At 45.1% G+C, this 23,520-nt stretch overlaps 1 protein-coding gene across 1 annotated transcript in view; it reads right to left on the bottom strand.

The window, feature by feature from the left end:
* PDLIM1 (PDZ and LIM domain 1) overlaps nt 1-23,142 on the bottom strand; it is a 45,573-nt gene extending 22,431 nt beyond the window's left edge. Inside the window, exons 1-3 of the mRNA XM_037496294.2 lie at nt 23,000-23,142; nt 4,495-4,646; nt 2,582-2,666 (exon numbers count right to left, since the gene is read on the bottom strand). Of these exons, the coding sequence (XP_037352191.1) occupies nt 2,582-2,666; nt 4,495-4,646; nt 23,000-23,095 (333 nt within the window). The 5' untranslated portion in view covers nt 23,096-23,142. The remainder of the gene's footprint in view (nt 1-2,581; nt 2,667-4,494; nt 4,647-22,999) is intronic.
* Nucleotides 23,143-23,520: the final 378 nt, after the last annotated feature.

The raw sequence follows: 23,520 nt of genomic DNA, 5'->3' as shown, positions 1-23,520 counted from the left end.
AAAATAAGAGCTTAATTCACTGTGTACTGATTTAAAATAAAAGATAACATGAAAATAATTTTATGACTGAGATTACTTTTTCACTCTTTAGATAGGCTTCCTCTTCAAAAAGTTGGAAGAGTGAGATATTAATGTAAAAATTATGCTGAGCTGACTTTGTCCACATTGGGGAAAAAGGTAAACACACAGGTAATTTGCTAAAGGGGAAGTATGGTGAGCTAAGAAAGTAACTTCAGCAGGAACCACAGACACGGTTAAATAAATTTTATGGCACAACTACTCCGAGAAATGATGTGGAGTCGCTAATGGCAGCAGGCCTGCAGATGGTGCCTGCCCACTGTGGGAACACCCCAGCTGCAGAGTCCCCCCCCACCTCCACAACACGTCTTGGGAGAGCACAGAATCCTGAGCATTAGGCAAGAGCCCTTATTCTCTGATCTTGGCTTAACTTTTCCCTATCACTTCCTGTTCAGCTTTGGGAGTGAGTTATACCTCTCTGAGCCATTTTCTCATCTTTAGCAGGATGTAAAGAAAGCCCTCTTTCACAAGCACTTGGAATGAAAGATGAGTGTGCCAAGTACAGTGCCTGGCACACTGTAGACATTCCACCAGCCTGCGTTCCCTTCTCCACAGAAACACCTTTCCCATCAGAATGGAAGTCAGTAGGACATTCTGATTTTCAATTTATAGAGAACCTTCCAAGAATATATCTGTTTTGTACATAAAAGGAATATCTCTAATCCCATGTGAAAACTGGTCTTTCCAGAAGTCAGGCGGTTAATTCAGGGCCTGCCTGTTGGAAGGGATGATGTAATTGTTTGGGCTTTGTATTTATCAGTCTCCAAGGAAACTCAATAATGAGGAAATATAAACTAGGTGTGTAACTACACTGACCTCAGATAAGCTGGGGTGTTGGTTGGCATGACATGAACTAACAGATCTTTTAATTATAAATGAACTCTGCTCCTACTCATTCCTTTATTTTAGAATGACTGGAAGTGAAAGATTTAGGAAAAATGAGAGGTGGGGAAATTTTTCATATGAACAAAGAATTACTGGCATCAACAGAAAAACTACTCAAGTTAGATGTGAAAGTATGAGAGAAAGCTTTCAATCTGAAGAGAACTACCTTCAGAATATTAAGACAGGTTATGTGTTTATGATGAAAATTCAAGTATAATACATAAGTGCTAACTAGGATTTTAGATCAAAATGAAACAAAAATCACTCTTTACGATAACACATGAGAATTTACATTAAAACTTAATCGTCAAAAATTTAATAAAGTGGCTAACAGCTCCCTGGGAAATTAGAATTAAGGGTGGCATATTTTAAATTACAACTACCTGTTTGTAGCCTGAACGTTATTTTATGAGCTTTTCTTAGAGGAACTACTTAGAATAAGATGTCTGTCATTTTGAAACAGCCGATACAAATGACTCTTAGGATCTTAAAGTATGAATTTTATCACATTAATTGAAAAAAAAGTGATTGTATTTCTGACATCTCAATGGAAGCCTTTTGAGAAAATATGAGTGATATGTAAACCACCTGATTTACCCACATCAATTTATCCAAAGGAGTTCAATCTTTTATAAGATTCTGTTATATATATAGAAGATAGCTAAAGTTCTCTTTTAATTATATCTCAATTCACCATAAAAACTAAGAAGTGTCCCCAAATTCAGAAAAAAAATTACAGCTCAAATCTTCAATTGGGGCTAAACGTGTAATAATCATAAACCAACCCTATAAGAAGACTTTAATGCCATTATCAGTTTACTTATTAACTTTTCACTAATAATTTATTAATTTTTCCAATACATGTATCTCTTGAAAAGCAGCATATTAGATATCAGTAATTTTATAAGTGTTCTAACGATGCTTCCTTAAACTTTCCTCCTCTTTCAAAAGACTACCGTTCACTATAGATTATTCAGAAGATGCAATTAAGAACAAGAGAAAACAATCTATTCAGACATTTATTTACAAATATGGGATTTTAGTACAGGAAATTCTATTTGGCCAACAAATTAGGCATTGACGCCCTGCCACATCTTTCAATATGAATCACCACTGTATTTTAGTAATATTAAGTTCTCATTAGAAGTCTCACTATGGCAAAACTAGAGATTTCCACCTGAAAGCTCATGGAAAACAGACACCAGGAAGAGAAGCAGAGGTTACAATTAAATTGCCCCTGAGTTCCGCTAGCCTCTACGCCTCGGGACCCACACTGATTTTCATTCCTGTCTGGATCTGAAATCGTGATGAGCTGCGTCAGCTCCTTATGTGACAGGGTCCAGCCACTCTAAGTGGACAGGAAGTTTTCCGCCCTCTTCCTGTAGCACCTCCTGCCCCCAGCTTCCAGCCCAGGACACAGTGTCACAGCCACGGGGTTTTCCAGCCTTTCCTCCCGCAATTCCCTTACGGGAAGAATAGAACAAGAGCCAGGTTCCAAGTGTCCGGGGAGGGCTCTCCTGGGCTTCCAGGGCAGGAAAAACCACGAACATGCTGAGCTATGTCAATGCAGAAATGGGATTGGGGGACAAGAGGAGTGCAATGGGGAGCAAGTACTCACTTGGGGTTCAGAGGCTAAATTCATCTTGTATGGATGACGTTTCCCTTCTTCGGTCACCAAAGGAGACCAGACTTTAAGTTCGGATCTGCAATAGATTGACAAAGCTGTTGTTTCGTTCATGCCAGAAAAGGAATATATACCAAAAACAGAGTAGGGTAACACGCCCTCTTCTCTGACCAGTAGCCTCTGCGCTAGCACTCAGCCACTGCCTTCCCCTCCATTTTGCCACCAGCATGATTTTTGAAAACATCAATCTGATCAGGTCCAGCTGGCTGCCCAGGCTCAGCCCAAAGGGTTGCCCAGGCTGCTGGGACATCCAGCTTCACCCTCCTTCCTGTGTCCTGACACCCAGCCACACTGCCCACTGGGCTGGGCTTGCTCAGAATGGAACAAGCTTCTCCTCTCTCCCCTCAGTGCTCTTGATACAGAGCAGATAACCACTGATTCCTAGAGCCTGTCTGTTCCATAGCAAAGTGATGCTTCCCTTTTGAAATGTGCAAAGGATTTCCTGCACTACTCATCCAGCAAAATCTAGTCTCACTTTTTGTTCTTATGCATAGAGAGTATTTGTACTTATCTGTATGTTAAGAGATCACCTGGCACTGTGCTAGATACACAGAAATGTACCTGCTTGATCTGTAAATGAATGATGAATGAATGAATGAATGAAGTCAAGCCCTGTTCTTGACTAGGGCTTATGGGAGAGGATTTGGACTGAGACAAAAATAGGAGCCAACAATGAGGGGTAAATGTGTTTTTTGACAATAAGCACAATAAGTGTCAATAAGTAACAGTAAGATTGTGTACTTCCTCTGAAGGTCTGAAATGTACAAAATATTTTGATAATCCTGCCCCTTTGTTGGCCCTCCCTCCAGTCCTGTGGCAGAAGGTAGAAGAGAGAGCTATTTCACAATGAGGACCTGGGTAAAGCTTCATGATGAAGAATTGTGAAAGCTAAGATGATTGAGACATTCAAGGGCAGGTTCATGAAGATCAGAATGAAAAATGTGAACTTGATCCAACAGGAAATAGGGAGCCATAAAGGTTGAATCAGATGGCTCCTGAATCACGCCCCTGCAGAACCCCTTCCAGGACTAAATGAAAGAAGAACAGGAATTCTATCCCATTACAACTCCCCACTCGCTTTCCTCACTCAGCAACCTGTTGAGAACATTCAACTCAGTCCTCCTATATTCCAGGACACTTAAAGCTGCACTCAGTGTAGTCTAACGTGAAGTCTTTCTTTGTGATAGGACTTGTCTGGCAGAGCACCCTCTGCTCAGCCTTGTATAACAGGAGCAGCACCCTAAGGAGATTCTCTGTGGTTTCCAGGAAGAATTTTTAATTTCCTTTCACCTGACAGCAGGTAAGTGATTTTACTTCCCAGAAATGTTGGTCAGTTATTTTGCATCAAGCAAAAGTGCCATTTATCTTAGAGAAAGATGTCTGTGCTATGAAGAGCTCTGTGAAAATGAGGAAAATTTCCCAATTCCACAGATGTCTGGCCTGCCTACAGGACCCAGGGAACCTGGCAAGGGGCTGGGATTCTGAGATCAATGAGGCAGCCCCTGCCCACAAGTGGCTTCCTGGGGATCAGAAATGAATGAGCAGGGACCTCCCTGGTGGTGCAGGGTTAAAGTTTCAGTGCTGTCAAGATATCACCAGCCACTGCAGTATAAGTTCGATCCCCAGCCAGGGAGCTGACAAACATGGCGCAGCAGACCTCTCCTGCCTCTCCTGCTGCTCCACTCAGCAGTATATTTCAGTACATCCACCTGTTCTGCTCCCCACTCTGTCTTTGGTGAATCCTCTGGCTCCCCACATCTCTGGCCTACACCCTAGTTCTTGTATGCATAAATAAATAAATCTTTTTTTAAAAAAAAGAAATGAATGAGCATTGCCACAGGTGTTACCTGGTTACTGTGAGAGTCATGTTGTCTCCACAACCCTTAATTTTGTTCTGAGCTTCCAAGTGAGTCATACTGCTGGCATTTTCCCCATCGATAGCTGTGATTATATCTCCAATACATAAATTAGCTATCGCAGCCTTGCTTCCAGGAGTGACCTGGAGAAAGGAGAGAGCAAACTAGTTATTATTTGTCTTCAAGGAAACCAAGTTATCCAGGGTGAAGTATTTCTTTTTTTTTTTAAGATTTATTTATTTATTTATACAAGCACTGGGTACATCAGAAGCGCGGGAGGGTGAGAGAATTCACCAGAGCCAGAGCGGGGAGCAGAGCAGGCAGAAGGACCAAAGTACACTGCTGAGGGGAACAGCGGGTGGCAGGAGAGGTCTGCGCGCCATGTGGGACCCTCCTCTGGTGGCCGGGGAGCAGCCGGGGATCGAACCGGCGCTGCAGAGGCCGCAGGCAGCTTCGCAACCCAGCGCTCAACCGCTGCGCCACCAGAGAGTCCCAGGGTGAAGTGTTTCTGATGAACAAAGCATTTAAAAAGATATGAGGGGGCTGAAGTCATTCATTTCCATAACTATCATTTATATTTGCATAATATGTAGGGTTTACACAGTCCTTTTCTATGTAACATCTTGTTGCATACTTCCAACAACCTATGAGAAAGGAGGACAAGTATCAGTTCCATTTTAGAGACCAGGAATCTGAGGCTTACAGAGATCTGTGACTTTCCAGGACCACCCAGCTGGTCTATTACTAGATGTTACTAGTCATGCAATTATGTGTTACTATACATTCTAGAGCCAGGACTGGACCCCTGAACCAGACCTCCTACTAACCCTCTTGATTCCCTAAAATAACTCAGCAGTTACATTTTTAAAAACACACTTAGAAAACATTCTGTACAGTAACATCCTAGTTCTATAAAAATCTTAACATGTATTTTTCATGCACAGAAAAAAATTGCAAGGCACACCAAACTGTTCACAGTTACATGTTTCTGTAATGTTTTTGTTTTTTTGAAGGAACTTGAACTCCTTTTGTAATTGAAAAAAGCAATTAACAATATTTTAAATATGATAGTTGGGCCACCCCGGTGGCGCAGCGGTTGAGCGCTGGGTTGCGAAGTTGCCCGCAGCCTCTGCAGCGCCAGTTCAATCCCCGGCCGCCGGCGAGGGTCCCACATGGCGCGCAGACCTCTCCTGCCACGCCCGCTGCTCCCCTCAGCAGTGTATTTCATCAGTCTGCCTGTTCTGTTCCCCGCTCTGGCTCTGGTGAATCCTCTCACCCTCCCACGCTTCTGACTGTACCCAGTGCTTGCATAAATAAATAAATCTTAAAAAAATAATAAAATAAAATATGATAGTTGGGGTTTATGTTGGTTCATTTCCTGCCACCAGAGAAGTTGACTATGACCAGGGACCCCCAGCAGGCAGCTGGCTTTCCCCAGACTGATGTTTCTAAACCAGTAGCTCCCACTGATGGGAGCAATGCTTGGGCACTGTAGTCCCCGGGTAGCCCGTTCCTCTGCTCACGGAACATGACATGTGGACTAAATGAATCTCCAGCCTCACACACGGATGCACAGCTGTTTTTCAAGTGACTACAGATGCTCCAAGATAGACAAAGTACTGACTCCTTTTGTAACAGTCCTAACCTCAAGGTAGCTTTTTACCATCAGGTATTTCTTAAACCAAGATCTACCAACGATATTATTATCATCCTGGTCAGTCCACGACTTTGACATTAAAAGACCTCCCTTGATAGGAACTGCAGGTCGCCCAGGAGCAGAATGGTGAGTCAGATTTGTCAAGTTATAGGAATAGCGTGTAGAGTGTCCTGGCAGACTCTCAGCACCGAAGGGTCTGGCCTCTCCTTGGAGAAGGCCCTTGACTCCTGAGAGACCGCAAAGGAAGAGCTCCCGAAAACACGAGTGCCTCCATAAGCTGAAGCATGGGTAAAGGGGCTCTTCAAGGCACCAAGCAGTGCTCAAGAGTGTGCCCCACATCTCTGCCTCTGGTGGAGACACAGCCTCCAACTGACCCTCGCCAAAATGAAATGAAAGCACACAGACCCTCCTGCCATAGCTGGAGTGATGCGTCCGTCCCTGTCCATCCCCCCATCAGGACCCTGTGAGATAAGGGGTGGATGACTCAATCCTTGCGGTCCCTTTGGGCTCAAACATGCTCTGACTTTATCACACACAACTCTCCTGGAATGTAGCAGGATGTGGAAACTAGTGCAGAGATCCTGACCCTCTAACCTTCCTTTCTGGCTTTCCCATCATCTGTTTACCAGAGATCTGGCTTTTAGAAAAGGAAAGCCCTTGGGCCAAGGACCCGACCTTCTTGTCCAGTCACTGGGAAAAGGCATATTTCTATGGCGAAGCGTAGGCTGCTCCCCTTTCAGACACTGGGGAGTTAGCCTCTGAGTCACCTAGTATCTGCAATCAAACCCAATTCCTCTCACTTTCTGCCCATCTCTCTGAGAACACTGATCTGGTATGCCAGTATGCCTACTTCACTTTTTCTAAAGAATACAATCCTCTGTTTCAACAGGGGCCCTGAGGACCATTTTTTTCAGAACTGGCAATGGTTGTGGGTTGGCAAACCCTATCTCTAGGGAGAGCAGCCTGATTGAACTCATTTATCATGACCAAACCTAACAGCGTTAAAGGATCAAATCCAGGGCTTCCCTGATGGTGCAAGGGTTTAAGCACCACACTGTGAAGCAGTTCGCAACCTCTGCAGCACGAGGTCGGTCCCTGGCTGGCCAGGGACAGCCCATATGGTGCAGCAGACCTCTCTTGCCTCGCCCGCTGCTCCCCTCAGCAGTGTATTTCAGTCAGTCTGCCTGTTCTGTTCCCCACTCTGTCTCTGGTGAATCCTCTCACCTCCTGTATCTCTGACCTATACCCCAGCTCTTGTATGCATAAATAAATAAATCTTTAAAAAAAAAAAGGATCAAATCCAAATCAGCAATAAAGTTTCTAAGGACCATACCCCTATCTCTGCCCTCATTATGCGACTCACTGCACTGACCTCAGGACTTTCACACCTGCTGGAACCTCTGCCTGAGAAACTTCCCAGCCTTCAGGTGTCCGCTAAATGACCTTTCTCAGAAAAGGCTTCCCTATTTCCAACCCAAGTCAGATCCCCTGTCATTCTTTCAACACACTCTGTTCTTCACAGCAGCTGTCATCTTAGGGGTGTAGCTCTGTTTTGTGGGTTTATTTAATGCCCAAGGGTCATCTAATTGGCAAGGCATATAAGGGTAGGATTTTGTCTGCCTTTTGCGCATTGTCCCTAGCGCCTACCACAGTGACTGGCATATAGTAGGTGCTCAACAAATGTGTCCAATGAATGACTGCATCTAGAATACTTAGTGATGCTGAACGTGATCATGTGGCTTTTTTTTAATCCTGTAAAAACTGACAATTATAAAAGGAATCAAACAAGCATTTCCCTCAACATGATTACTCTGGAATGTGACCACTCATAAAACTAAAATGATGACATGGAGAGCAGGGTGGAAAGTTTAAAAAGATGAAAATAGCAGTTATCTTCCTAATTTCATGTACTCAGCTGCTAAGAACTCAGGAATTTCTAGCATTTGGTTCAAACAGCCTTGTGGGAGAGGCATTTCTGCTCAGCATATCCCGACAGGTCCCAGACAAGCTAGAACCAGTCTTAAGAGCTCAGAGCCTGAGTAATGGAGGCCTGGCATCCTATCTTTCAGTCTGATTGTTTTTAAGGTAAACAACTGGGAAGCCAAAGGAAATCTCAGAAAGTTACAAGACAACATCATCTGAGGGAGCTCAGACCGAAGCACACAAACAGATTATGTTCATGTTCTTTTAGGAACTATCACCTTCTGGGGAAAAAAAGGATTCAAATAAATGATCAGATTTGCCTTTTACAAAGTCCATTCACATACACTCTATGTGAGAGAACAGTGATGATAATCCCCACCACATATACGACAATTTTGTAGATGAGGAAAATGAGACTTAGAGCTGTAGCTGATTCAAGTTCACACAGCTACAGGTTTAAGCCTAAATTTGAAACCAGGTCTCCTCATTCCAAATTCCAAATTCCAAACCCTCTTGGCTTTACCACGATGCAACAAGCAGAGATTTCAAAGCCAACTGTCAGAGCCAAAGAGAAATCCAGCACTATTTAAAATAGGTAAAACCTGGAAACAACCCAAAGGCCCCAAAAATGGATGACTAGATCAAGAAGATGTGGCATATATACACAATGGAATATTATTCAGCAATCAAAAAAGATAAACTCATGCCATTTGTAGCAACGTGGATGGAGCTAGAAGGAATTATGCTCAGCGAAATAAGCCAGAAGGAAAAAGAAAAATATCGGATGGTTTCACTTATAGCAGGAATATAGGGGAACCAAATAAGACATCGTGTAAAAAAAATAATAACAGTACAAAACACAACAAAGCAAAACCAGATAATTATAAATTAGAGACGTCCTGCAGGGGAGGAGGAGGGAGAAGGATCAGAGGGAGGGAGGGAGGAGCACAGGGGACGGAGGTGATGGTGCACAGGTGCACTGGTGAAGGAAACTATGGGGACTACCAGCTGAGGGGATGGGGGGAAACAAATATTATTTAAAAATGAACAATGACTACTGGGCCTCCCTGGTGGTGCAGGCGGTTGAGTGCCGCACTGTGAAGCTGTCCGCGGCCTCTGCAGTGCGGGTTCGATCCCGGCGACCAGTGAGAATCCCACATGGCACGGCAGATCGCGCCTGTCTCGCCCACTGCTCCCCTCGGCAGTGTGTTTTGGCAGTCTGCCTGTTCTGTTCCCTGCTCTAGCTCTGGTGAATCCTCTCACCCTCCTGCGCATCTGGCCTGTACCCCAGCACTTGTATAAATAAATCTTTAAAAAATAAAAATAAAAATGGACAATAATGTAAAAAATTTTTTAAAAATGAAAAAAAGAGAAGTCCAGAATTAAGGCGGCTCATCGCTGTGGCCTTCTACACAAGACTTGTGATTCTAACATTGGTTAGCTCACACTTTAAATGGTGGACTCCAACCCTCGCGCCACACTAACTGTTCATCAGAAGTGTGATCATGACCACAGCCATCAGTTAGTGGGTGCTTTTAGGTGCCAAACACAGTTTAAGTATTTGCAAGGGTTAGCTTACAGTCCTCATGCAGCACTATCAGGTAGGCAATGTTATTTGCATCATTACAGATGAGGCAATAGAGGAACTGGGGTGAAGGCGTTTGCCTGAGATGGCACAGTTGGTGAGTGGCAGGCCATGGGGCTCTGTAACCCAGTAAACCACACAGCCTATTTTAATTTCCTCCAGACAATCACATGTCCATCAAAAGCAGCTCATAATGGAGTCAGCTTTAATTTCTAAAAAAAAGAAATCCTGTACTCCCCTCCAAAGAAACAGGCCCACAAGTTGAATGGATGTCCTCAAAAATCGTTCAGCTTTCTTCCCCAGAGACCATACTCCAAACCACAGAACTCTTGCTGCACAAGAGGCACAGTACTCATCTCCCTCCTGGCCCCCTGCATGCCCCAAAGACGCTCAGTTCAGGGGTTAGCCTCAACAGCCACCCAATACTGCAAGTTCCTACCGCATCTTTTAAAGCCTGAGCATTGCTGCCAGGCTCCTGAGCCCATGAGAAGTTTTTGAAGAAAATTTCACTTTGAAGTGATACAGAACAGGACTATGATGTAGCTCTCCTGCTTTCTCCAACTTACCTCTAAAAAACTAAAGGTTGCTAGAATGCAGAACTGGAAGGCTACTCACGGGCCATGACAAATGAAAAGATAAGCTTCCTCCTTTGTGATAGTGGCATGGTTCTATTTTATCCCTCTTCTGTTTCCTCCTTCTTGCTCACATGCTCTCCTCAGTTTTCCTCAACTATGCTGAGAGTGACTGCTACTTGTGGATTAAGATGTGGTTTCTGGGCCTCCCTGGTAGAGCAGGGGTTAAAGTCTCAGTGCTATCAAGCTATCATCAGCCACCACGGCATGAGTTCGAGCCCCAGCCAGGGAGCTACCCACATGGCGCAGCAGACCTCTCTTGTCTTGCCCGCTGCTCCCCTCAGCAGTGTATTTCAGTCAATCTGACTGTTCTTCGCCCTACTTCGTCTCTGGTGAATCCTCTCACTCCCAACACCTCTGGCCTATACCTCAGCTCTTATTTACATAAATAAATATTAAAAAATAAAAGTGGAATCAGGGAAGAATCCCTGGAGGAGGTGGTGTTGCTTAAAACTGCAAAGGCACCTCAGAAGATGAGAAAGAGCAAACCAAATTATAGGAAGAGCATATAGACAAGCATGCAGAAACACAAGTAAAGCAGGCAGAAGGGGATGGGACTGGATAGTAAACACAGCCCAGGCCCTAGGAGTCCTGTTATTTTCTTATTGTAAAGATTTTAGCTGAAAACCAATGGGGAACAACAAAAACATTTAAATGTAGCAGCTGACTCAAATGAGTCAGCTTACTACCAAGAAACAACCACTAAAAGAAACAACCATTTACCAAGAAACAACCACTAAAACTTAGTTGTACTAAAGTTAAGGAGACTATATTTGACAGCCACCTCCTTTAAAGGCAGTTCAAGGAAGTAGACCCATTTAAAGGGGTCCCCTTATCAGTCTCTAGGCCAACCATTGTGAGACTGGTATACCCATTTACCTTTTAGGATGTGGTTCCACTTAAAATCACGTTTTATTGACAGTCAAATGGGGTTCCTTTAACTTTCTAGGATCACGCTTGAAAGCTAGAGACCTAAGAAATAAATTCAACCCACAACCCTGGCTTTTTTTAAATATTTGAATTATTTGTCAATATTTACATGATGGTAAATTTCACACATACCCCCTAGATCTCAGTTTGTGAAAAAGCAGAAATCTGGCAACTGTGGAACTATATTCCCTTAGGACAACAATTAGCACCAACTAATGAGCCTCTATCATCTCTACATGAGGAATATGCCCTCCATTTAGCCATAGTCCCCACCACAACCTATTGCTCCAACACAGAAACCTAGTACCAGTTGTCAGTTACCATTCTTGAAGCTACTAATTTTACTACTACCTCACCCTCAAGTCAAATTTATGTTGCCTCCTGACCCTTTCATGCAAATGCATTTGTGACCACTGTTTTATTGTAAAAGTTATATAGAACAAAATTATATGTAGAAAAATTTTATGACTAGGATTATTTGCCCAGGACACTTATGTTCCCAGGTTAATTATCAAAAACACCCATTTTACTCTCAACAGTGTTCCAGTCTGGATGATAAATTATGTTGTCTTTGATGGAGATGGGGGTTTTGACAAAATACTTAGTAGCATAAAAAGATGCAGATTTTTTTTTTTTTCTTTTTTACTAAGGGAAAAACTGTCGGGGCCTCCCCGGTGGCGCAGCGGTTGAGCGCTGGGTTGCAAAGCTGCCCGCAGCCTCTGCAGCGCTGGTTCGATCCCCGGCTGCTCCCCGGCCACCAGAGGAGGGTCCCACATGGCCCGCAGACCTCTCCTGCCACCCGCTGCTCCCCTCAGCAGTGTACTTCGGTCCTTCTGCCTGCTCTGCTCCCCGCTCTGGTGAATTCTCTCACCCTCCTGCGCTTCCGACTGTACCCAGTGCTTGTATAAATAAATAAATAAATCTTTTAAAAAAAAAAAAAAAACTGAAAACTTTAAAAAAAAAAAAAGAAAAACTGTCTCGAAAGTTTCTCCAACTTTTACCCATGGACAAGAACACAGTAATTTCCTGAATGTTCACTGAACATTGTTAACCTTGCACCTTGGAATTGGCATCTAAACTTCAGGGCAGAAATTGAACCAGCTCACCAGTAACTCAGAGGGAACTGCTCATATTTGTAAGGATGAGGCAACTGTTCTCAAACCAGTTGGTCATCAGATTCCCTGGAGGTTTTTTAAAAGTATAAATAGATCTCCACATGGGACCCAGGGGTCTATATATTTGTTAAAATTTCCAGAAAATTCAGGTTTGGAAACATCCAGAGTATGTTCACTATCCTATCCCCCAAAGCTCTTCCCCTGAATAAAGTTGGCATTACGTAAAGGAAAAATACTTAGACCCTACATTTTTAGTAACTCTGGAAACAACTTCAAGGACTTATGCTCCTATTAAAGTACACAGAAAGCCCTGGAAAGAAAAGTCCATTAGAATAGTATTCCTGTATTTTTTACATCATTTTTCATTTTCACACAATGTATGCATTTTCATCTTGGTTATAGTCCCCATACAATTCCCACCCCCCTTGTTTTGCTCCCACTCCCTCCTTCCCACCCCCATAGTGTGTCTCTTGTTTATAGTTGCTTGTTGATTTTGATTTTTACTTTATTATAATTAGTCTTTTTCCTGGTCCCTTATTTAGGTTTTCTAAATTCCTGTTGTAAAAAATATATAAAATTTAAGGGCCTCCCTGGTGGTGGAAGGGGTTATTATTAAAAAACTAATAATAATAGGGCCTCCCCTGGTGGCGCAGCGGTTGAGCGCCGGGCTGCGAAGCTGCCTGCAGCCTCTGCAGCGCTGGTTCGATCCCCGGTCGTGAGGCGAGGGTCCCACATGGCGCGTAGACCTCTCCTGCCATGTCCGCTGCTCCCCTCAGCAGTGTGTTTTGTCAGTCTGCTTGTTCTGCTCCCCGCTCTGGCTCTGGTGAATTCTCTCACCCTCCTACACTTCTGACTGTACCCAAATTAAAAAAAAAAAAAAAAAAAAACTAATAATAAGAAATAAATAATAAATTTTTAAAAAGGTGCTCCTGGAAAAAAAATGAAATAAAAAACAGGAAAAAAAATAGTATTCCTAGATAAACTCATGCCATTTGCAGCATCATGGATGGAACTGGAAGGGATTATCCTAAGTGATGTGAGCCAGGCGAAGAAAGGTAAATACCGGATGGTTTAACTTATATGTGGAATAAAGAGAAACCAAACAAAGGATCAGACAAGGATAACCTTTAAAACAGACCCTTGAAAGCTGACCAGAGACTGAAACATCAAGGAGGGGATGGGAAGGTGGTGGGAGATTGAGAAGGTGGGGGACTGTGGGTGCTGTGGTGGTGGGAAAACTATGGCAATCACACCTGAGGGAAGAAAATCCACATTGTGAAAAAACAACAAGGGTGTAAAATAATGGTATGTCATTAAAAAAATAAATTTCCTTCTCTTACCAGAATAGTGTTAAAAAAAATAGAGCCCCAATATTCTTAGTCCACATCCTTGAAGATGCTATCCAAATGGAGTATTGTAGAACTAACTCAACACGGTTATTCCTTGTCGCAGCCAGAAATCTCAGAACTAAAAGTAGTCTATTACAGAAACCACCTGCTTTAAGGTCCTGGCATCTCTCCTCCTGTGTTCTTTTAGTTAAATCTTATTCTGTCTGTGGGGCCTCCCTGCTGGCCTGGGGTTTAAGTCTCAGCACTATTATTACCAAGACCTCACTCCCTGGCCTGGGACACACTCACATGCGCAGCAGACTCTCCTGTCTCACCCACTGCTCCCCTCAGCAGTGTATTTCAGTAGATCTGCTGTTTTACTCCCCATTCTGTCTGTGGTGAATCCTCTCACCCCCGCCCCCCACACCGACACCTCTGGCCTATACCCCCGTTCTTGCATGTGCAGAAATAAAAAATAAACTCTCTCTCTCTATATATATATATATCTTTTCCTGTGTGTTCTTATGTTCTAAATATTGTAAATATCTGTTTTGGGTAAGCACCTGAAATTTTTTTCACAAGCAGGTGATAGAGCATAAATAATAACAGTTATAATTCAGCATTATATAGAGCAAGGCTGCAAAAGACATTTGGAATTCAAGTTCAACCTCAGTGCCACATGCCTTTACTTTAACCTAATAGCAGTGTCAACATAAGAATAAATTTAAAAGATGCTCAGCTGGGCAACAAGGCAGGACCCAGCCTTGCAGGGTGCCTTTTAGATGTCAAATTTGAAACTCAAACTTTCAACTCAGTTTGTTGTGGTCCAGGCTGTGGCACAGCCTTCTAAGACACATTACAGCCACAGAAGCTGTATGAGATTATGCATGTTGACCTGAAAACCCCAAAGATATTTCAAATGTTCTTGGTTACTCTGTAACCATTTTCTAAGGAAATAAGGCAATAAAACAAGGTAAAGGTACTTGTAGACAAGTTGTGCCTTCATCCGGCTTTACCTCCTGCTTCATGCGTGGTGTAACAGGAAGCTATTAACACTCAGGGTGGCAGTTTAAAGAGACCCCGTGCTCTCTTAGTCCGAAACCACTTTTTCTTAGGTAGGAATATAATTGTAAAGCAGGTAGCAAAACAGTATAGACTAATTTATTAAGAAGTCATTGAGTCTCGGCCTCCTTGGTGACGCAAGGGGTTGAAATACAACCTATGAAGCAATCTACAGCCACTGCAGCACAAGTTCGATCCCCGGCCAAGGAGATACACACATGACACAGCAGACCCCTCCTATCTCGCCCACTGCTCCCCTCAGCAGTGTATTTCAGTAAATCCGCCTGTTCCATTCCCTACCCTGTCTCTGGTGACTCCTCTCACTCCCTATACCTCTGGCCTGTACCCACCCCAGTTCTTGTATGCATAAATAAATCTTAAAAAAAAAAAAAAAAAGGTCATTGAGTCTCTAAAGTTTCCAGCAAGCCCTTGCTTTTAAATAGTTCCAATAATGGGGGCCTCCCTGGTGGCGCAAGGGGTTAAGCATAGCACTTTGAAGCTATCCACAGCCTCTGTGGCATGAGTTTGATCCTCACATGACACAGCAGACCTCTCCTGTCGTGCCCGCTGCTCTCCTCAGCAGTGTATTTCAGTCAGTCTGCCTGTTCTGCTCCCCACTCTGTCTCTGGTGAATCCTCTCACCCCCCGCACCTCTGGCCTATACCCCAGTTCTTGTATGCATAAATAAATAAATCTTTAAAAATAAATAAATGAATGGAAAATAGTCTGGAAAGTTTTGCAGCAAACTTGTTAACAGGGTTTGCCTCTGGGAAGTAACATTGGGGAGGAACGTGGGGAAGCTTATTACCTTACGCTTTTCATATTTTATGTGATTTGATCTTTAATGACAACACCAGGGGTTTATATCAACATTTTACTGAAGTATAACATGCAGACAGAAAAGTACATATCATATCTATGCAGCTAGGTGGATTCTCACAAAGACGCACCTAGGGAACCAGCACCAGGTAAAGAAAGAACATTACCTGGACTTCCACAGCCCCTACCTGCTTCTTTCCTGTCACTGATTTCTTTGCTGTCAAGATCCTAACTTCCAACACTATAGATTAATTTTGCCTGATTAATTTATTATAACTGGATTATATAGTATTTACCCTTTCATGTCTGGCTTCTTTTTCTCAATTCTGAGTGTATCTCATCTAAATATTGTGAAGAGTTGTGATTCCCCACTCTGCAGCGGTGTTTTAGATCATGGAACTAACGCACCATTTATCCATTTTACTGTTGTTAGACATTTGAATTGTTTCAAGTCTTGGGCTATCAAGAATAATGCTGCTTTGAAAAATTCTTAACATAGCTTTTGATGCTATGTGGACACATTTTTGTTGAGTATTTAACCAAGAAGATGGTAGGGTCTTAAGGTCTGGATATGTTTAGCTTTAGGAGCATCAGTATTTTTTATAATTTTTAAAAAAGAAATGAATGTAAATCATTACTTAATCACCTAAAATTTAATCTAACTATATACATTTTTAACATCTTTTTCTCACACAGGTCATGCTTAAGTTTAATTGTCTTATCTGATGTGATAAAAAGTCCTATCTATAGGGCCGCCCCAGTGGCACAGCTGTTGAGCGCTGGGTTGCGAAGCTGCCCGCAGCCTCTGCAGCGCCGGTTCGATCCCCGGCTGCTCCCCGGCCACCGGAGGAGGGTCCTGCATGGCGTGCAGACCTATCCTGCCACCCGCTGCTCCCCTCAGCAGTGTACTTCGGTCCTTCTGCCTGCTCTGCTCCCCGCTCTGGCTCTGGTGAATTCTCTCACCCTCCCGCGCTTCTGACTGTACCCAGTGCTTGTATAAATAAATAAATATTTTTTTAAAAAGTCATATCTATAAAAATTAGGTCCTGAGTCATTAGTCAAGAAACTGGGCTCCGACAAGACCAGTGTTTTTTCAGAAATCATTTTTAGGGCCTCCCTGGTGGTACAGGGGTTAAAGTCTCAGCACTATGAAGTAATCGCCAGCCACTGAAGCACAAGTTCTGTCCCCGGCCAGGAAGCTGACCCACATGACACAGCAGACCTCTCCTATCTCACCCACTGCTACCCTGAGCAGTGTATTTCAGTCAATCCTCCTGTTCTGCTCCCCACTCTGTCGCTGGTGAATCCTCTCACCACCCACACCTCTGGCCTACACCCAGTTATCATATGCATTAATAAATAAGAATAAATCTTAAAAAAAAAGAAATCATTAATGTTTATGGCATTTACCAAGAATGCAAGGTACTCTATATGTGGAGTACACCACAGGCCTCAGCTACAAATGAGCATTCCAGCTCACCCATGATGAGGCTAATAATACCCTCAATCATGCAGGAGGTTGAGTGCCATGCAGAAGTGACCTTTTTGGCCCACGCTTGCATGGGTACATTTCCTTTTGGCCTTGGCTTGGCTGCCACTTTCTGATCCAGCATTGGCTGGGCAAGGTATCCATTACCAGGCCATCTTCATTTGCCACAAAAACTGCTTCCAAATCCTCCTCCTCTCTACCTAGGCAGGCTTTTCTCTCTGGCCAAACCTTCAATTCCTCAGCTCCTCACTGTCCACGTGAGCTTGGAATCCCACAGCTGTGCTGTCAATTCTCCCAGATGGGGCCATGGCTTCTGACTTTTAGGATAAACGGTGCTGCTCTCTGAGATGCTCTGAGCTCCAGGAGCACTCAGGCCGAGGCAAACGCAGCGGCAAGGCCACCCGGCAAACTCTCATCGGCTCCAGAGGCTCTGGCATGAGGAGCCCGGGGGGGTACTCCCCTCCCTCCCATTATGCTTGCACTGCCATTAGTACTTCTTGGAGCTGTGTGTTAGGAAATAACATTACCAGCGAAGACTTATCAGGAGGCAGAATATAGCAGTTAATGCTGGCTGGGAGTTAGTCTGCCTGATTTCAAATCCCAGCTCTGCAGCTTACCAGCTACGTATCCTGTGTGCTATGGCATGGGTTTATAGGGAGTTCGGGAGATAAGAGTGCATACCTAGCACAAAGCAGACATTCAAAAAATATTAGCTGCTAGTAACATAGTGTGGCATAGAGATTAGGGCTATGGGCTTTAAGGCCAATATTAAGCCAAAGTCTAGCTCTACCACTCACTACTCTATGACATGAACAAAATGCTTAACATTTCCATGCCTCGGTTTCCTCATCTGTAAAATGGGTATCTTAGGAGTATCTACCTCACAAGATACTTGTGAAGGCTACTGAGAATACATGATGCACTTAGAACAATGCCTGGCATATTAAAAAAAAAATCACACATACATTTTAATTATACTCATTAACACAGGTAGAGTATTTCTCACACAAATCTTTCAAGTATAAACATAGGCTCTTATGATTAACATGACTCATTTGGACACAGATATTTATAAAACACAAATATGTGAAAACATTACCGTATTTGTTTTCTCAGTCATATTGGGAATACTCAATCAGATTGAATCAACCAATGATTGATGGTATAACTAATGCCATATGAGAAGTGGGATACTTTTTAATAATTAAAAAAAGAGAGTTCTCCTACCCACTAGGTTTGCTTATTTATTTTTAACTCATCAGAGAACTGAACCCCAGAGAAGGCATGTGACTGGCCCAGAGTTGCCAAGTCTGAGCTCAGGACTGGAGCTCAGCTTGAGTCGCTGAGGTAGATACCTGAGCAGACACCACCATGCAGAGTTCTGCCAGTGTCCCAGGCTTTCTTCTGAGAGATTGAAAATGAAATCATCCTTTAAAAATTAATTTTCTGGGCCTCCCTGGTGGTGCAAGGGGTTAAGACGCAACCTATGAAGCTATCTGCACACACTGCAGCATGAGTTCGATCCACGGCCAGGGAGCTACCCACATAGCCCAACAGACCTCTCCTGTTAGCCTGGGAGAGTGTGATCTCAAGGGTTAGGTGACAGCCTCCTCTTAGCCATCTGCCAGGCCTAAAAACCCTTCTGCCTGCTTCTTCCTCAAAGATCAACCAACAAGGCTGGCATCCAGGAGGTTGGGGTGAAGAGTATCTTCGCAGACTCAAGCACTCACTCATGAATCCCTTTAATTCATTCTCTTCCCCCTCTTTTCTTGTATCAGCTATGACCAGCTGGAGCTAAATATTTCCCAGGTGCATGATTTCACTGAGCAGGGGAGGGCAAAGCAACAGCCATTAATGCATAATCAGCCTTCATGTGCTTTTCTTGCTTTTCATAACGGACCCACAAGTCCTGCTCTTTTGACCTTTAGGATATGATGAGTCTGGAAATAATTCTCTTACAAAATCAGAAAAAATCCTCTGGGCATGGAGTATCCATAACTAAGCTCCCATTAGGACAAAGGACACAAATACCATAAAACTAGGTGGGTCTTGGTCTTGGAGAGAGGGGGAGTCAAAGGGCAAAAAGCAGCTCCGCCCACCAAGAGCATCTTATCTCTGGCCCCACCCCTTCCTGTCTTTTGTCAGTTGCTGGGAGAGAAAAACAGTCAACATAAACTGAGCAGCAATTTTGGGTGTGCTTCATTCTCTGAGGGTTTCCCTTGAAAGCCACTAAAAATAAATATATAAGAAATTGACATGGGGGAACTCAAGGAGATAGACAACTGTAGATTTCCAGCAGGAACTGACAGAAAAAAAAAAATCTCAGGACAGCAGCAGATGTATGGCTGAATCACCAGAATTCAAAATATCTTTTACAAGATAGTAAATCATCAGAATTCAAAATTATCAGAATTCAAGATGGAAAAAGTCAGTTTATGTCCATTTAAAGTTGACAATCCGGATTGAAATTTTAAGTTTATCACTAACATATATGAAAACATTTAGGAGCAAAAGCAACTATGTGCACTCACACATGCACACACAAATGTGTTCAGCATGATTCTGTTCAAAACAGGCAATATTGAGACATGGTGTGGAGGATGCATATTTAGGTGGTAAAACTAGAGAAAAAAAAAACACAAACAAATGAGGAGGTGATTACTTTAAGTCAGGATAGGATTACGTGTAGCAAATTTCTGGGGTGGTCAAGAAATATGGAGCATTTGCTCTATAATCATTTGCTATTCACTTCTACTTTATGACATTTTATTTCACAATAAAAATAAGTTAAAAAAGAAAAGGAAATAATTTCAAGTACACAAGATTACAACGTTACATTCAGAAGCTTTAGCAATTTAACAAAAGACTGGAGCCAATACCAGAAAAATTCATGCAAGAGAAAGCAAACATAGTTATTTAAACAAAAGGCCGTCCTCTCCCAGTCTAATTTTATGGTTTGCCTTGGTGTGGAGACTCAGAGTCTACACAGGCAAAACCATATTAGAAAACCGTATATGCTCAGGATGATAAACGTAGCACACCTACAACAGAAGCTGTGCTCACACCTCCTCACCATTACCACTGTTTACAGAGCACACACACATACCTTAACTCCTGGCATTGGCTGATCTCCACGGCAGAGACAAAGAAAGCAACCTCAGAGAACAGAAGGCTCACCTCAGCACCAGCTCAAGAAAGCAAAAACCAAACCAGTACCAGATCTCAGAAGGCCACTTAAGGGCCACTTGATGACAACTTTCTCATTTCCAGGAGACCAACTTTTTTTTTTTTTTTTTAAGATTTATTTATTTATTTATTTATACAAGCACTGGGTACAGTTAGAAGCGCAGGAGGGTGAGAGAATTCACCAGAGACAGAGCGGGGAGCAGAGCAGGCAGAAGGACCGAAGTACACTGCTGAGGGGAGCAGCGGGCGGCAGGAGAGGTCTGCGCGCCATGTGGGACCCTCCTCCGGTGGCCGGGGAGCAGCCAGGGATCGAACCTGCGCTGCAGAGGCTGTGGGCAGCTTCGCAACCCAGCGCTCAACCGCTGCACCACCAGGGAGGCCGAGACCCACATTTTTTAACATGGTAATAATATGAAACACATGACTGTCAACATGAGAGGGTCACCTCCTCTGACTCACTTTCAATTTTCAATTAGGCACCTAACCAGGGCATTATCAAGACTGGCTTCTCTAGACCATGATACCTTGAGAATGGAGTTATGTCCTCTCCTTTCAGGGACCCGAAGGCTTTGCACACTTTCTGGAATTTGGTATGTTCATTAAACATATGCTAATGGATGAGTAAATGAATGAATGAGTGAAGGAATGACTATATGAAGATACAGACTAGTGAATTTACAGTATTATATCTTCCATCCCAACCATCATTTCTGCATGGTGCCACTTGCATTAAGACTTCTAAGCTGGGCCTCCCCAGTGGTACAGGGGTTAAGTCTCAGCATTATCAAGCTATCACCAGCCACTGCTGCATGAGTTCAAACCCTGGCCAGGGAGGTAATCCACATGGCGCAGCAGACCTCTCCTGTCTTGCCTCCTGCTCCCCTCAGCAGTGTATTTCAGTAGATCTACCTGTTCTGATCCCCACTCTGTCTCCGGTGAATCCTCTCACCCTCTGCACCCTTGACCTAAACCCCACTTCTTGTATGCATAAATAAAATTAAATCTTAAAAAAAAAGACGACTTTCAAAAGCTGCTAAAATGACAGGTGGTAACCACCCTATTAACAGAGTGCCAATATGTCCTCTTTTAAAAAAAAAAAAAGTTTCACATCATATATAAATTCAGCAGTGGAGTGGAGAGGTTAATTATAGACACAAAGAGCAGGGATAAATGGACTATGAGGTAAGCGAGTCTAAATGTGCCTTCCTGGGCAAGCATTTATTAATAAGCCTGCAAAGATTTACTGGGCACAGCCAGGTTCAGCTCTGTGCCAGGTTTGGGGGCAGGGGCCCAGATGAGGGGAAGGCACAGTTTCTATGCTTGAGGAATTCCATGGGGGCTGGGGAAACTGTGTCTGCCTACAAGGATAAACAGAAGGGCCCTGAGGATGGCAGGTGGAAGAGGAAATGAAGACCTAAAATATGCACCTGCCCTTTGTGGGGATGAGATTGTCAGAGAATCTCCTACAACTCCACTAGGCCCAGCTGGAAGGCAAGGTCGTTGGGACTGCAGCCGGCAGCGAAGCCAAGAGGGGCCCCCCAATTCTTTTTCCTCCTGCACCTCCCACCACACTTCTTCAACCGCTGGAAACAGGAACTTAAAATCAAAATGGCCCATAGGGATCTTCCTGCGCCCTCTCCACCCTCCCCAAGAAAAAAAGGATGTTCAGAAAGCGCAGGGGCAAGTTTAGAGTCAGCTGAAGCAAGCAGATGCGCCCAGAATGGAACGTGAGGTGAGGAGTTTAGGGTGTGCTTTTTGCTCCCTATTCTCAGCCAGTCAAATAAGATTTACTGGCTGCCTTCTAGGTGCAGACAGTGAAGGTAGCACTCTCAGCAGGTCATGAAGCATGCTTGTGGCCAGGCTCACTGCCCTGGTTCTCCAAACACTCAGGCTGGGTTTTCCTCCCGGTTCCGCTTCTTTTAGGAGCGATGGGTCTGGTGGTCTCCGACTCAATCCCGACCCTTCCAAAGAGATGAGGCTCTTGGAAGAAGTTTTCAAGCACAAACCTCTTCTCCCGACACACACACACTAGATGGAAACCCCAGTGCACCCCAGCATTCCGGAGAGGAAAACGGTCGAGGGGTTGATAATGCGGGAAACGCAAGCACGGCCACCACCCACAGGGCAGAACTGTCCCAGGGTGTCTATCGCCTTTGTTTCCAAGCAGCCAACCTTAATTCCAACAGGCGCAAGGGAGGAGAGGACTGGCCATGGATCAGGTCGAAAGGAGTAAAAACTAGCTGTTTCGGTTGTTTTTAAAGTAAATCTCACTAGGTCTCCCCCCACCCCGTATCGTCCGACCCACTTCACCTCCTTCCCCAGGTCTCTCCCGCAGCTTCCAAACTGCTCTGCAGCACCCTCGGCTTATGAAAAACAGGGAAGTGGTATCGCCCAGCGTGCGGGATCTGGGGGGGCGGAGGGGCTCACCCCTCGCCGGCGAGGTACGCCCACACCCCGGGCAGCGCTCTCGGGGTGACCTAAAACTGTCTCCCCCACCCTCGAGCGCTGGTTAAGGGACCCCCCGGCCGGCCGCCGTCTGGCCCCGCAGCGCGCGCCTGGGAAGCGCAGAAGCGGCCGGCGGGACCTCCGCGCGCCGCTCACCTGGATGCGCCCGGGCTCCCCGCTCCGTCCCGCGCTCCCCGCTCCGCCCCGCGCCCCCCGCTCCGTCCCGCGCTCCCGACACCGCCGCCTCGGGCAGCGCCCGCGGGGCCCCAGCCCTCCCGCCCCCTCCGGGACGCGCCGCTCCCCGTGCGCCCCAGGCTGCGCTCACCCGGGAAATGGAGAGCGGCTGCTCGAAGTCCTTGCCCCCCACGAGGCGGAAGCCCCACGGCCCGGGGCCCTGGAGAACGATCTGCTGGGTGGTCATGGCGCGGCGACAGCGGGCGGCGACTCGCGGGGACCGGCCGGGCAGACGGCGCACTGGGCAACTCGGGCCGCGTCCAGAGACAGAGCGCGCGGCGCGGGGCCCGGAGCTGGGGCGGGCGGCGGAGGGCGGGGGCGGCTCCGCCCAGGTCACGGCGAGGCAGCCACGCCCGTCCTCCCGCCCGCGGCCCGCAGCTGCTCCCCGCCCAGCGGGTCCCGGGCGTCCCGCGGGAGGGACCGTGGAGTGAGGCCCGGGGGCCGGGTTCTCTGCAGCTCCTGGCCGGACCCCACCCCCGTCCGGGTCCCATTCTCTGCCCGCCGCCTGCTCCCGGCCCAACGAGGGCGCTAGCTGCGGAGAAGCCGGTTCCGACCCAACGAGGTGGTGGTTAAAAGTTAAGAAGTTGGGTGCCGGGGCCTCCCTCGTGGCGC

This window comes from Talpa occidentalis, unplaced genomic scaffold (genome assembly GCF_014898055.3).
Source record: "Talpa occidentalis isolate TD23 unplaced genomic scaffold, MPIMG_talOcc4v2.1 talOcc4.8, whole genome shotgun sequence".
NCBI classification, from domain to species: domain Eukaryota; kingdom Metazoa; phylum Chordata; class Mammalia; order Eulipotyphla; family Talpidae; genus Talpa; species Talpa occidentalis.
The sequence above is the reverse complement of the archived record's forward strand: the minus strand, read 5'-3'. Positions and strand labels throughout refer to the sequence as shown.